Raw genomic sequence first — 16,207 nt, forward strand, 5'->3', positions numbered from 1 at the left:
CAATTTGAGGGACATACTAGTTAGGAGCAGCTTGAAGATGGACTTGGCCGGTAACCAACGTAAGACGGAGCCTTGTGGACGCTGCAGATGCAGGACATGCCCACACTAATTCGTGGAAAATTCCATCAAATTCCCGGATAAAGTGTGGGGCATCCAACACGCCTTCACCTGCACGGATCGCGATCTGATTTACGCAATCATCTAGAAACTGGCAAGAGATTAGGCGACATGTTTGAACAACACATACTGTCCATTGAAAACGACGACGACAAACCTGTCGCCCACCACTTCAATGGTTCCAGTCATTGAGGATTGCAGGACATCCAAAGGCCGTCCTTCAGTTCTAGTCACACCACTAAACATCATAGAAAATACAGAGAGGCAGAACTGATCCTTAACACCCTGTCATCTCACGGCATGAACTCGGGATTGGACCTCATTTAAATATTATACTACCTATATCTCTTGTCCCTCCAACTCTCCCGGTCATTCATAGTCTATTCCTCAAATTGCATACCAGTATCATTACAACTATGACTACTACTACTACTACTACTACTACTACTACTACTACTACTACTACTACTACTACTACTACTACTACTACTACTACTACTACTACTACTGCTGCTACTACTACTACTACTACTACTACTACTACTACTACTACTACCACACCTACTACTACCACTACTACTACTGCCACTTATAATAATACTTATACCTACATCCTTTACATTTTGTAAAACTTTAATTCAAATTCCACTGTATTTATTTTCTAACAATAGTCTACACTTTATTTTATTTCACTTCCTTTACTGCACTACACAGTTCCCCCCCCCCCCCTCCCCCCACAGTTCCTTAATTAATTGCACACCTTTTATACACATCTATTGTTCCATTTTAATGTGTGCTTCCTTACAAAGGAGCATATATACTATTTCTTGCCCCATCAATGTTTTTGTTTATTCACCTTAATAGCGCCATATTATTCTCTCATTAGTCTGTAGTGTCTAGATTATCTGTTTTTGTTTATTAATGTAAGCTTACATAATTTCACATTCTTATTTATTTCTTCGAGCTTCAAGCAGCAACATTTATAGGACCACAATTCACAAGATTCAAGAGCAATGCCTACAAAGGAACTGAATCAAATCATTCGTTTATTATGAATGCATGCAAATATTCTTGAAAATGACGGAGACAACAAGCGACCTTTAATATTGAACATTTCGTCCAAAAGAGACAACGCGAAACAGCTCTGTAGGACCTTTAGGGTAAGAAAATAATATATGTCCATCTATCTATCTATCTATCTATCTATCTATCTATCTATCTATCTATCTATCTATCTATCTATCTATCTATCTATCTATCTATCTATCTATCTATCTATCTATCTATCTATCTATCTATCTATTCATCCATCCATCTATCTGTCAGTCAGTCTGTCTATCTATTTACATATTCATCCATCAGTCCTTCTATTCATAGATATATTATCTGTATATATATATATATATATATATATATATATATATATATATATCTGTCTATCTTCTATTCACACATCTATTTATCTGTTTGTACATCCATCCATCTATCTATCTATCTATCTATCTATCTATCTATCTATCTCTCTATCTATCTATCCATCTATCTATATACCTTTCTATCTATCTATCTATCTCTCCATCTGCCTTTCTGTTTGTCTATCGGTACATCTATCTATCTCCCTCTCTCTCTCTCTCTCTCTCTCTCTCTCTCTCTCTCTCTCTCTCTCTCTCTCTCTTTCTGTCTCATCCATCCACCAGCTATGACATTCATAAATCTAATAAGTAATAAGTTTGTAAAGATCAGCGTATTATGCGTAATTCTTTGAATCAAGTTTATGACAGTCAATGCCGTCCTGGTGTCCCGATCACTAGTTGGTAGAGCACTCACTTAACTCTCTCCTTACCATACATTTTCAGGATTTTTCCCAAAACTTCCCACCCAACTAACATAAAAATATATTTTGTATCACTCAAACAAAATGGCAGTAAGTTCTTACCATACCTAATTTCCTTAGCAAAACATGCTCTACAACATACTGTTCATTTTCTTTAATGATGTATAAGAGAAATTTGAATAAGAAAAATGTTGGTTGTATCGTAACGAATGTGACGATTTTCCTATGGTTGGTAAGGAGAGGGTTAACGCGCAAATGGACTGAGATTTATTTCTCGGATGAAGTTGATGTTTTATCTGACCTCCCTGTCCTCCCGGCAGTGATTGGGTACTTGGGTCTGTCAAATCTGTAGTGGAAAGTACTTTGCGACAAACTAGCGTCCTATCCAAAGGGTAGAATGCAACTGCTATTGTCGGTTTCCGGGCTATAGATACTGGGATAAACTCGGCTCCATGGAATAAACGGTTCTGTGGGATTATTATATCGTCCAGTTAAATACAAACGCAATAATTAATAAAATTCCCTTTATTCGTCCAATTGGGGAAATTTGTTTATAGGGTTTATTCCAAGGGAAGACTGGAGTAATGCAGGGGTTAGCCGCAGTGCAGCGCCACAAACTGAGCAAGGGTCAGGTGACTAGCTCGAGGCCGCAGAGCGCAGAGGTTATTCGAACTCGGTATCTTTCGGATACGAAGCAAAGGCCATACCGCTGAGCCACGCTCCCCATTCTCTATTCTGCATGTTGATATTGGCAGGATTTGCAGAGACGCAGAATATTCTATCTCTTGTCTGCATTTTGCAATCTGCTAATGTATCAATAGTACTTGCTTTCACAATTCCAACTACTGATCGTGTCTAAATTTAGAATTGTCTCATCGACTCATGTTCTAAAATTAGAACAATTGGTTCTAGACGACTAGGTAAGTGACTGGAACAATATCATGTGCTAAGTGTATAAAAGGCTTCGTAGTGACGGTGAACAACCTAACACTGTAAGCAACCTTTGTGATTGTCGTAATTTTTCAAAAATCTGTTGACCAAAGGTAAGATTGACGCTTTCAAACATTTTACATATTATAATAGTTGTGATTCATACATATAGGATACGCCACGTATTATTTTTCATGCGAAGATTTAATACATTTTGTTAAATAAAGGTACTTTCATCACCAGCTTACTCTACGTTAGTAATAGTAGTAAGTGTAGTAGTAGTAGTAGTAGTAGTAGTAGTAGTAGTAGTAGTAGTAGTAGTAGTAGTAGTAGTAGTAGTAGTAGTAGTAGTAGTAGTAGTAGTAGTAGTAGTAGTAGTATAGTAGTAGTAGTAGTAGTAGTGTAGTAGTAGTAGTAGTAGTAGTAGTAGTAGTAGTAGTAGTAGTAGTAGTAGTAGTAGTAGTAGTAGTAGAAGTAGTAGTAGTAGTAGTAGTAGTAGTAGTAGTAGTAGTAGTAGTAGTAGTAGTAGTAGTAGTAGTAGTAGTAGTAGTAGTAGTAGTAGTAATACCAGTTGAATAAAGATACATGAATGAAGTGTCTCTGTCTTCAAACTTCTATCATTATAACACAGATAGCATCATGATCGCAAGAATACCAATTAATGACCTTCGTGAGTTGAGGATGCTTCACAATCCACCTGAGGTTGTCAAAGATTTGGCTGGGGCTCTTCTTGCCTTGCTTGGTGTGATTGGTAGTATAGATGTCAGGAATGAACGAGACCCCAGGGTAAGAATGGGAAGTATGTGATTAATTAAGTCATAATTTCTTTAACTCCCTCCTTACCGACCATATTCCGGATTTTCCCAAAATGCCATACCCACATGCGGCTATGTTGTCTAGTGGTATGACACTCGCTTTCGGATCGGAAGGTCCTGGGTTCGAGCCTCGCGCTCGGCGCATAGTTGAGTCCTTGGAAAAGGCTCTTTACTCAAATTCTCTCACAGTACTCGGGTGTAAAATGAGTACCTGGCCGTTAACAGCGTTGTCATTGTCCGAAAAATTGTAATATCGCCTAACAGGCGTCATGTCCCGTCCTACATGTTAAATGTTGCTGTTGACCAGGGACCCCCTGTAAAGCGCTTTGAGCACGTTTAGTGGATATTGCGCTATATAAGAGAATTTTAATTTTTTTTTTTAAACATAACATTAAGATAGATTTTAAAAACTCTTATTCAAAAGGAATAAAAGCTTACTTTACATAATTTTGTTCAGCTATACAAGCTATACAGAACATCGTAAAATTTATAACAAAAAAAATAATATTTCTTCAAACTTTGTGATGTACAAAAAACATCTGAATGAGAATGATGCTGGTTGCATCGTAACAAATGTGACGATTTTCTCATAGTTGGTAAGGAGAGGGTTAATACCTAAATGCCGACCAGCCTACCTTTGTGAGCGGTATTAATAATAATAATAATATTAAATGGCAGTTATATAGCGCTTTACTCCGTTGTCACAGGCTCTAAGCGCTTTACAGTGATATAAAACAAAACATATTACAGTGAGACAAGTGTGAAGGAAACGTGATACGAATTCAATTTAACAACAACAAAATATGAAAATAATATTGCAACATTATGACGTAAAAAGATAAAACTTTAAGCGAGATTTGAACGTTGTCAACGAATCCGAGCATCTCACGTGTGACGGGAGAGAGTTCCAAAAATGGGGGGCCGAAAATTGAAAAGACTGTTCACCTATTTTACGCAATGGCTTAGGTTTGACAAGGATTGATTGGTCATTGCTTGACCTCAAGTTTCTATTGGGGACATATATGTTTAGAAGGTCTTTAATATAGGAGGGACTGTTCGTGCTCAGGGATTTGTAGACAACAGTACAAATCTTATAGGCAACTTTTTTTTCAACAGGAAGCCAATGTAACTCACGGAGAAGAAGAGTTGCTGACGGGTATTTTTTGTTATTGCGTACAATGAGCCTGGCTGCGTAATTTTGAGCAACCTGAAGTTTGCTAATTTTGTCTTTAGCTAAATTCGCCCAAAGGAGTTACAATAGTCCAATTTAGATAAAACCAGGGAATTAATTAAAAGTTCTGTTATATTATGCTTCGGTATTAAATTACGAATTTTGCTTACTTTTTTCATTTCTATGTACATAGATTGTATGGTGTTATTCACATGGCTTGTCATGGAAAGATCTTTATCAATGATGACGCCAAGGTTTTTTGCTTTATTTGAAAATTCTATTGTGCTATTTCCGAGAGTAATTGGTGATTTATTTGCCTGTTTAAGGATACTCGGTCTTCCACACATTAAAATCTCAGTTTTCCTATCATTTAATTTTAACTTATTGTGGTACATCCAAGATTTAATCTCATTAAAACAGCTCGTAATTCGTTGTATTAAGAACTGTAAATTACTAAGGGGTGCTGAATCATATATTTGCGTATCATCTGCATAAAAATGATAACTCAGATTGAATCTGGATATCACACTAGAAAGGGGCTGCATATATACAGTAAAAAGGACAGGGCCAAGAACAGAGCCTTGTGGCACTCCAAAATTTAGTAAAACTTGTTCTGACTGAACACCATTCACCACGACAGTCTGCCATCGATCCTGTAAATATGATGTAAACCATTTAAGGGCAATTCCTTTTATGCCGAACGTATTTTCTAGTCTTCTTAACAAAATGTCATGGTCAATGGTGTCAAAGGCAGCTGAAAGATCTAAAAGGCATAATACATTGATATTGTTAGCATCAGCATTACATAACAAGTCATTAAAGATTTTAAGAAGCGCCGTTTCAGTACTGTGTTGATGTTTGTAGGCTGACTGAAAGGGTTGTTCCAAACTGTTGTTCTTAAGATGAGATGTTAATTGTGTAAGAACTACCTTCTCCAAAAGTTTTGACAAAAAAGGTAAATTTGATACAGGACGATAATTGTTTAATATATTGTGGTCCAGTGATGGTTTCTTCAGAAGTGGTTTGACGAGGGCACTTTTAAAGCACGATGGAACTTCGCCAGTCAGTATGGATGTATTTATGATTGATGTAATGGATGGTAATAATGTATCGATGGAGCTGGTCAAAAGCTGTGCTGGTAGGGGATCAAGGTCGCAGGATTTAATGGGGGCTTTTTTTATCAACTCGTTTATGAAACTAGGTGAAACTGGTTGGAACTTGTCTAAAGGGGTACCACAGAATGTATTTGTATCTATAAATGGTTCATGCCGATCTAGTTCTGAACGAATGTTATGGATTTTGTCTTTAAAAAAGTTGACAAATGTGTTTGGCAAGTCTCTTTGATTGGTTGTAGATGGTAATGAAGTGCATCTTTCACGTCCAAGTAGATCATTGCAGATGTTAAATAATTGTTTACAAGATTTAGAAGTTTCAAATTTTGAAAGAAAATACGTGGTCTTTGCCTTTTTTATTGTTGTCTTCCAGGCACGAAATGCGCTCTTGAATATTTCACGATGAATCGTAAGGCCTGATGTTTTCAGCAGTCTTTCTGCTCTCCGACACTTCGTTTTAGCTTCTTTAACGTCCGACGTATACCACGGAGCATACTTGCGGTTGGTGACGGTCCTTGTTTGGAATGGCGCATGTTTGTCAAGCGTTTCAATGAGACAACTATTCCACTGGTCTGGAGAAATCATTGAATTTTTAGTAAGTTTTGTTTCTAAATCGCCTCTGAAATTGTCCAAATTAATGCCTTTAATGTTTCTGGTTGATGTGGTGGTGGTTTCTTGGCATGGTTTTGAAACGTCAAGATTGAAAGAAATGAGGGAGTGGTCCGAAAAGGGGAGATAATCGACGGTGGTGTTGGTTTTTTGGAACTCTGAATTTTCTACAATTACCCAATCTAAAATATGACCAGCAGAGTGGGTTGGCGTTGTTACGATCTGGCACATGTTGTTCTTTGATAATGACTCGTGCAATTTGGCGGTGTCTGTGACGTTGTCGAAGTGAAAATTAAAGTCGCCAAGTATAATTGAATGGCCAGGACGCGTGTGTTGCAAAGTTAGCATCTCGTTGATTTCCTTCTTAACATCGAGTAATTATTAAGACGAAAAATTTATATTAACTCTCTCCTTATTGATCATTTTCAGTATTTTCCAAAAATGGCAAGCTTACCCAGCAGAAAAATTAATTTTTTAAACTCAAACAAACTCTCTACAAAACAATTTTATGTTCTTATTAATTAAACAAATATCATTCTTCAAAGTTTGTCATTTACAAAATAAATCTGAATAAGAATAAATGTATATTGTTTCGTAACAAATGTGACGATTTTGCTGTAGGTGGTAAGGAGAGGGTTAAAAGCATGCGATTAAAAAAAATAAAAATAATAAAACCTAACAAAATAACGTGATCATATATAGCGCAACATTTACTAAACTTGTTCAAAGCGCTTTACAAGGGGTCCCAAGCCAACAGCAACACTTCATGTGGTACGAGAAATATCGCAGTTAAGACATTTGCTTGGTACATTAGATTCGAATTTGTCACATATTGGCCTCACATGCTACAAAAAAGGTTTCACTCTAAACAAGGTTAAAAACTACAGAAGAAGCGATTCGTGCAGGGATTTTTTTGTCAATCAAATCCTGAAGATGTTGTGATATGATGGATTTAGTTGGAAAAGTCAAGCATTTTCATCGGTGTGTTAGACAAAGTCAAGCCTCTGGTTCAGGTGATAGTGATAGTCTAACAGATCAGGGTTTGTAAAGGGTAATAATTAATGATTATGTCCACCCAGCATTCCTTAATGTAGAAGTAATTTTGAGATTGCTTCTTTGTAATTGTTGCAAATTGCTAGCGAGAAAGATCTTTTTCTCAGCTGAAGTACTTTTCAACAAAAAAACAACAACAACAAAAACAAAAAACAATTAAAAAAAAGAAAATAATTTAAAAAAAAAACAAAAACAAAACAAAACAACAACAACAAAAGACAATAACAAAAACATTTTAGCAAGTAAGTTAAGTTTGATAATAATTAAAAAGTGATTTGTTTTAGTCCAGAAAACTGATATTTTACTGTCTGTATACATAATAATTGTAGTTCAGTCTAGGTTTCCACAAATCATAATATTGGCACGGAGATAATCAATATACTATCAGGACTCCTGAAGGGTCCAATATTTCAAATAACTTTTTGCCTCATCAAGTCTAAATCCAGCGCCGAGTTTGACAATCAATTCTATTTCTAAACTGTCCATCTTTCAGCTGTGGAAACATTTCCGAAACAACATCTGTAACACAACTGGCGCAGCGTCCCTGCCTTCCAAAATGGCGACCTTTGACCCTAAAAGCGTCACCAAGGAGCAGGTAGATATGGCCAAGAGATTCATGAAAGACACTTCGAAAGAGACAGTACGCAATGTGTCCATGGCAGCGGGCAGCCTGTATATGTGGGTGAGTGGTTTGATTCCCAATGATATTAGTATGTGCGACTCTTGAGGTCAAAATAGTAATGTGTCGGGATTATTTTGATCCATAAGATATTTGATTTATGGATTTAAAAAGGCATAGGACTTCGGGTAAATCATCATCATCATCAAGTGCCAGGCCTGTTGCAGACATCTCAGATAATGGCCCTCCAACCATATCTATCCTCAGATCTTCTCAATAGCTCGATTCCTGTTCCTCCTCCACCAATCCCCATCCGTTCAGATTGTCAATGTAATCTATCCTCTGTCTCCCTCTTCTTTTCTTCCCAGCAACTTTACCCGTAAGTACAATCTTTTTCAATTCCGTTTTTTTCTGTCTTTTTCTGATGGTGTTTACCAAAGTTGGTCGTACTCCAATTTCTTTTAATACCTCTTCGTTTTTTATTTTATCTTTCCATGAGATTCTAAGAATGCGTCTATAAAATCAGATTTTGGCTTCAGTTATTCTACGTTCACATTCTTTGTTAATCTTCCAACACTTGCTGCCACAAAGAAGCACAGACCACACGTATGATTTCATTACCCGGAGTTTTGTTGCCATCTCAACGTTGTGGTTGTTTATGATTTGCTTTAATTGATTATATGTGTTCTTTGCTAAAGCAATTCTTCTTTTAATTTCATGGGTGGATCTACCATCAGATGTAATAATGTATCCCAAATATATAAAACTTTCAACTCTCCTGATCTCTTCGTTTTGATAGGATAATTTGCAGGGTAGTTTAACATTATTTCGTCTCAAAGCCATACATTCTGAGGTTTTTTCACATTGAGTTCTAACGGGTAAATATATATATGTTTTATTGAGAATAATTGATTCAAATTTTGATCTGAAAAAAAACCCAAACATATCTCTCATCATATAAAGGGGTCTCGTTAGCTCAGTTGGTAGAGTACTCGCTTCACAAGCAAAGGGACCGGGTCGATCCAGGGTGCTGTTGAGATTTTTTTTCTGACATCCCTGTCCAAGCAGCGGTGATTGGGTAACTGGGTTTGATAGATCTGGCGGAAAGTACTTTGCGATAGACTAGCGTCCTATACAAAGGGTAGCAAGAAATTGTTATTGCCTGTTTCGCGCTACAGAAACCGGGATAAGCTCCGGCTCCTTGGACCTATGGCTCTGAAGGACTACTTTTTTATTACTACTCATCATATAAACTTAAGAATCCCTCTTGTGGCGTCTGATTTACCCCGGCATGATAACGTTTTGTGGAGACGGTCACATAATATGTTACTCATTGTTTCAAAACGGTATTATTATGTCAGATGATCCAAATGCATAAGAAATTGAATTAAAGTCAAACTGATCAAAAATATAAAATCTTGGTCTAACCAGAAAAATAGTTTGTCAAATACAGATATCGATTAAAATAATCCCCATCTTGTCAAATATAGATATCGATTAAAATAATCCTCATCTTGTCAAGTATAGATATCGATTAAAATAATCCTCATCTTGTCAAATATAGTTATCGATTAAAATAATCCTCATCTTGTCAAATATAGATATCGATTAAAATAATCCTCATCTTGTCAAGTATAGATATCGATTAAAATAATCCTCATCTTGTCAAGTATAGATATCGATTAAAATAATCCTCATCTTGTCAAATATAGATATCGATTAAAATAATCCTCATCTTGTCAATCAAATATAGATATCGATTAAAATAATCCTCATCTTGTCAAATATAGATATCGATTAAAATAATCCTCATCTTGTCAATCAAATATAGATATCGATTAAAACAATCCTCGTCTTGTCAAATATAGATATCGATTAAAATAATAATCATCTTCACAAATATAGAAATCGATTAAAACAATCCTCATTTTGTTAAAAACTCTCAAACCGGACACTTCAACTGGTCACTTTGGTTTATGATTGATTATAGGCCACCCAGTTCACCCCATCCAACATAATACAGTACCTATTCGCTGGATTTTAGCAGGCCGAATTCCAGCACGTTCTGCAATACGACGCGTTGGAGATGGGTGACCGAATGTATTGGTTACCTCCCATGAATATCAGATGTCGGCACTCTCGGATTCGAGCACTCTTTTTGGTTTCTCCCGAGAACGTATAGAATTCAGCAAGTTCTATAGCATTTTGAGACAATAAGTCCCATTAGAGTTGTAATCGTACATTACTTTTGTCTTCTTTTTTTCAGATTTGCAAGGCGATACAAGGTGCAGACAGTTAAAATGATATTTATAAATTTCTTTGAAAATCATGACACCTTAATCTTATAGGGAATGAGATTAGCGGAAGAGTAGCGTCCCTTGATTGGACGTCACCGGCGGAAAAGTTATTAGAGAGAGAACGTCGTGTTGGTTGTGCGCATGCGTCTCTAGTCCTCGCTTCCGGAGACACTTCACCGAAAGCGAGGACTTGAGAGACGCATGCGCAAAACCATGTTGACGTTCTCTCTGTAAGGTGATGTCCAATCAAGGGACGTTACTCTTCCGCTAATCTCATTCCCTGTTGTTCTGATCTGAGAAATCTATTACGTTTATTATCCACACATGTGCAAAGGGAACTTTACATACACTTTTGAGTCTATTCATTTGAGTTTTAAGAGACAAAATTGGACAAATGTTATAGCACAGAAACACGCTATATCTTTAAAATATATATGATCCAAATTTCATCAACATACATGCATAATCATTAAAGTAACGACGACCCAAAGAAAACAAGTTGGAATGCTCTACGTCGGAAAAAAAAAGAGGAAAAGTTCGACGAAAAAAAAAGTCAATAACGAGTATGGCTACCACGATTTGATCCAATCATTGCTCGGAAGTTTCCCCGTCGAGTTTATCACGTTGTTTATGTCATTATGCTGTGATGTATTCTGCTCTGATTCAACAGTGTTCCAAAGCTCGTAAGCATTCCTTACTTGATACTGTTGTTCCCTCTAAAAATTATTTTTAAAAATTGAGCTTTTATATAGCGCAATATCCACTAAATGTGCTCAAAGCGCTTTACAAGGGGCCCCTGGTCAACAGCAACATTTAACATTTAGGACGGGACATGCCGCCTGTTAGGTGATATTACAATTTTTCAGAGACAACGCTGTTAAAGGCCAGGTACTCATTTTACAACTGAGTACGGTGAGCGAATGTGAGTAAAGAGTCTTTTCCAAGGACTCAACTATGCGCCGAGCGAGGCTCGAACCCAGGACCTTCCGATCCGAAAGCGAGTGTCATACCACTTGACCACATAGCCTCTAGTAGATCTTTTGAGGAGATCTCAGAGGGGAATGATCAGATTGGGGTCTGGATTTCCAGCTGGATACTTGAGCACCAAGGTCTTATTCTCAATAAGTTGAGGTTGAACAGATGCCTTCTCGCTCTGAGTCCCGCAGTTACAAGTCTTTTTAAAACTGTCTTCATTGAAATGTTGTTTTCAACAGCGATATCAGAGGCATAAGAGAGAGGTTGGTTGTGTGTCGGGCTAATGTTCAAACATCATTGGCCCTTATTACTCTGGGTTGACCAGTCCGCCATTGATTCCTCACATGCCCTTTCAGTGTTGAACTTTGCGATAATAGAATAGCAGGAAAGTCTAACAGTGAAAAGTTGTACATCCTCAGCTGCTACTAGCCGTTTAGCATGAACATGGCCAGGTTGAAGGGCTCTATCTTCCTTGCTCCGTTTCAGCATAATATGAGTAAAAGAATTGATACCAAGGTAATTACAAAAAGTTTTCACAAAGATAGTATTTTTCTTGTTTGTTTAAAACAGCAGATAACTTGTAAACAGTAGCAAACAACATGGCAATGTTCAATCAGGGCATGTTGGTATGAAAGGGTTCTATTTTGAGAATTTAAGAACTTGCTTTTTCACGATTGTCCCAGAAACATTCTTTAAAATTCCTTCTTTGGGCCATTTCCGAAGTCGAAATATCAAGTTATCTAACAAAAAATGTTCGCCATCCACGCTGTGATTGACACTGCAATATAACTCAGCATTCATGTGGTTAAATAAATATTCTTTTAGTTGATATAAACTTATTGACTTCAACACATAGTTAAATAAAGTAAATTAGCGTGTAAAAGAATTAAGTTATTATTCCACATGTGCATATCATCAAGATAATTATTGTACGTGTAACCCATTGACTCATACCAATGTTATGTCGAGGTGAGCCAGTTGCTTAGAAGAGGAACTTAAGTTAAAATGATTAGAAATAATATGATCTTTGAGTTTTTATCTCTTAAAGAAACTCCATCCACTCTCCTCAATAAAACAAGACTAATCTAATGTCTGGGTGGGGTTTTCTGACCTCTCTGCCACGGTGGACAGAGAGGTCACCTGATGTGTCTTCTATACTTCTATCCCCCAAATCTGTTTTCCCTTTTCATATTGCTCTCTATCTTTGTTCTAGATTGAGATTTGCTCGGTTTTTTTGTTCATGGTCCTGGAAGGGATTCTTAGCTGAGAGAGAGACAGTCAAATGTTTAATACCTTTTTTGAGAGATATTTTTTCCGTGTAAATAAATCATCTCTCGGTTAAGCACTTTTATAGTTATTACTTTTGAATATATTGTACTTTGTAAACATTTGAGTGTATCCTCTATAACGGGATCATTTGCTCTTACCTGGATGGGACAATTAGGTAATGTCAACAAAGACGCGTTGGTGAATTGCTCTTAGAATATTCTACTCAATATTTGAACTTGTCTCCCTTTGTCTTGCTTTGTTTTTCTGTGCTTTTAACTTCAGATCTATATCTTGTCTTGTATAATCTTCCTTTGATATGGCGCTGAAATGATCCAAACAATGTCACAAGTATCATAAAAACCCTAAAAAACAAACAAACAAACAAAATGAAATGTTTAAACATCTAAATCATCCTCACATAATACAAATTTGATGCAATGTTTACTTGATTATGTTTACTGTTTAGCAATTGAGACAAAAGTCTCACAAAACCCATCATGCATGCGCGTCGCATTGTATACCTAGTTGTCATCATCGCATAATAATATGTGAAATAAATTTGAAAGGCAATAAAGTGGAATATACGTTTTTTGTTTTGGTTTGTTTCGTTAAAAAAGTTTTTTTTTGATTTTTTGTTTTTGATTTGTTTGGTGGGGGGGGGGGGGGGGGGGGGGGGGGGGGAGGGTTGGTTTATTATATCACTGTTTTATGTTGTTGTTTGATGTACTGCATATATGGGATCCCCAATGTGCAGGTTTTTATTCTTTGGAATCTGATAAGATGTGTAGAAAATAAGGCCAAACAAAGCAGAAAGAAAGATGCACGAAATCATCATTACCCCCCCCCCCCCCCCCCCCGCGCCAATAAAAAAAAAAACAAAACAAAAAAACAAAACAAAAAATCCCCCAAAAACACCCTAACAAATAAACAACAAAAGAAAAACACCCTGCTTCAATTGGAGATTGGTACCCAGACGTGAGCTTGAGCTTTTATGTATCAACTAAGCGTGCTTAAAGCGCTTTACAAGGGACCCTGACCAACAGCAACACGTAACATGTAGAACGAGACATGACGCCTGTTAGGCGATATTACATTTTTTTCCGACAGAGACAACGATGTTAATGGATAGGTACTCATTTTACACCTGAGTACGGTGAGAGAATGTGAGTAAAGAGCCTTTTCTAATTACTCAACTTTGCGCCGAGCGAGGCTCGAACCCAGGACCTTCCGATCCAAAAGCGAGTGTCAAACCACTTGACCACATAGCCGCACATTATTACTGACATTCAATAATTAGGAAACAGTCCAATTATATTTTTTTTAAATTCAACATCAGACAATTTTGAAATATCCAAGACGTTACAACGCCCCCACCCCCTCCCCTGCCCCCCAAATAGCATTAACCATTGTATAGTGAAAATGTTTGAGCTCAGACTTTGTTTTAAAGAATTTTACGGCGCTTGCAAGACATTAAGGTCATATCAGCGCCGGTAAAATTGAATAAAATGGGATAGTGAATAGTTCTAGAATTACGATTAAAGCACCCAAGCAAAGGGGAATCGGTTGAAATAGGAAACGGGTGTAGATTCCAGGAGCACACTATCAAAGTACTTAGATTGAGATCATCTAAAATTCTCATCCAGAAACAAGCACAGGTCCCCACTAAGAGGAATACACTCATATATGTTTACAAATCATATATAATATGTAAACAAAACATAATACAGTGCATAACAGAGAGATGATTTACAAGGTAAAAAACATCATCTTCCAAAACTAACTCTACATTTGACTGTTTCCCTCTCAGCCATGGTATCTGGACAGGGCCAGGTCAAAACCAAGTAATCTTGTTTCAAGGCAAGGACAGAGAGCAAGTTGGACAAGATATTATAAGTAGAAAACGGTAAGGGCTGCCTGAAGCCGGTGGTCGTAAAATACTAACGACAGAGTGAAAATGGAAAGGCTTCGTATGGGAACAAAACAGACAATGGACGTTTCGGGTACAAACCCTTCGTCAGCAGAACAATACACAATTAAACGTGGAAAACAAATAAAATTATTTGTTTTCCACGTTTAATTGTGTATTGTTGTGCTGACGAAGGGTTTGTACCCGAAACGTCCATTGTCTGTTTTGTTCCCATACGAAGCCTTTCCATTTTCACTCTTTCGTTAGTACAAGATATTATAGGGGGATAGAAGACACAGTAAGCACCTCCCTGACCCTTATAGGAGATCAGGACCCCACCCAGAGCTCAAACTTTCTTCTTACCATTGAACTACCATTTTATAATAAAAATAGATATGAATTGAATGAATAAAAGCCGTTTTAGTCAACCTCAAGAAAATACGCAGTCGGATAACTCGAGTCACAACTACAGTTCAGAGCTTCAAAGTGACAATTCTGCCGTGATAGGGAAGAAAGACGCATATCGGTATCTAGGTCAAATTGACATTTTCTGGGATTCATATACTTGAGGGAAAGGCGCATTTTTCTATCTGGGTTTGGTAGCTCAATCGTTGAAAATAAAAAATCTGTTTCATTTTGAAAATATGCGACTTGACCTAATTTGGTTTAAATTCGTTTCGAGGAATGACAGATTGACGCATATTGAATGTGGATATGACAGAAGGTCGCATTTTGTAATATGCGTCTTTTTCTCTTATTCGTCCACCGAAGGACATAATTTGTCTTTCACAAAAAGACGCATTTCGGATATGCGACTTTCTGCCAAGACACTCTCCAAAAATTAAGATATATGCGGCCGTTTTTATTACGACTGGTGACGGTGGAAAGAACATATCATTGTTCTCCAATTTTCATCAAATAGTCAATCATCAAAGACGTACGAGTAACTTGTTGTTTTGGTGTGAATTCTTCATTTCCTTGGGTGAGTTTTATCCTTTTCCTATTCAAGTGATGAAAGATTTTATGTATATAATCATATAATTACTTGTCATATATTAGTGAGGATGTTTAATAATTATTTGCTATTGACGGTTTATCTGTGTTTGCGATATTTAACTTAGACAAATGTTGATTTACATGCTAATAGAACTACTGTTATTGTTATTACATGTACTATATTTATGATTATCATTATGATGACAATTATTAATATTAATGTTATTATTATAGTCATCATCGTTATATCACTATGAAAGTATAAGTTGTAGAATAAGTAGTAGTCGTATTAGTAGTAGCAGTTAAAGCATTTGTATGTACATTAGTATAGTAGTAGTAGTAGTAGTATTAGTAGTAGTAGTAGTAGTAGTAGTAGTAGTAGTAGTAGTAGTAGTAGTAGTAGTATCAGTAGTAGTCGTAGTAATAGTAGTAGTAGTAGTAGTAGTAGTAGGAGGAGAGTAGTAGTAGTAGTAGTAGTAGTAGTAGTAGTAGTAGTAGTAGTAG

The 16,207-nt window shown here is 36.7% G+C and overlaps 1 protein-coding gene across 2 annotated transcripts; it reads left to right on the plus strand.

Moving 5' to 3' along the window:
- Positions 1 to 2,875: 2,875 nt before the first annotated feature.
- On the plus strand, positions 2,876 to 13,396 carry LOC144962522 (uncharacterized). 2 transcript variants are annotated; one of them, XM_078895533.1, is made up of 5 exons: positions 2,876 to 2,994; positions 3,513 to 3,667; positions 8,135 to 8,323; positions 10,527 to 10,545; positions 10,892 to 13,396. In XM_078895533.1, exons 2-5 carry the CDS (start codon positions 3,521 to 3,523, stop codon positions 10,993 to 10,995), a joined length of 459 nt encoding a protein of 152 aa, XP_078751659.1. In that variant the 5' UTR covers positions 2,876 to 2,994; positions 3,513 to 3,520; the 3' UTR covers positions 10,996 to 13,396. The 2 variants fall into 2 exon arrangements, with proteins under 2 accessions (XP_078751659.1, XP_078751660.1); XM_078895534.1 differs by having other exon boundaries at positions 10,527 to 13,396.
- The last annotated feature ends 2,811 nt before the right edge of the window (positions 13,397 to 16,207 follow it).

This window comes from Berghia stephanieae, chromosome 1 (assembly GCF_034508935.2).
Source record: "Berghia stephanieae isolate SIO BIC M18660-M18661 chromosome 1, UCSD_Bste_1.3, whole genome shotgun sequence".
Classification (NCBI taxonomy): domain Eukaryota; kingdom Metazoa; phylum Mollusca; class Gastropoda; order Nudibranchia; family Aeolidiidae; genus Berghia; species Berghia stephanieae.

Coding starts and splice junctions, on each gene's coding strand:
- LOC144962522 (XM_078895533.1), top strand. CDS start 3,521: ATGATCGCAAGAATACCAATTAATGACCTTCGTGAGTTGAGGATGCTT. Junction 3,668..8,134: donor GGAATGAACGAGACCCCAGG/GTAAGAATGGGA, acceptor TCCATCTTTCAG/CTGTGGAAACATTTCCGAAA.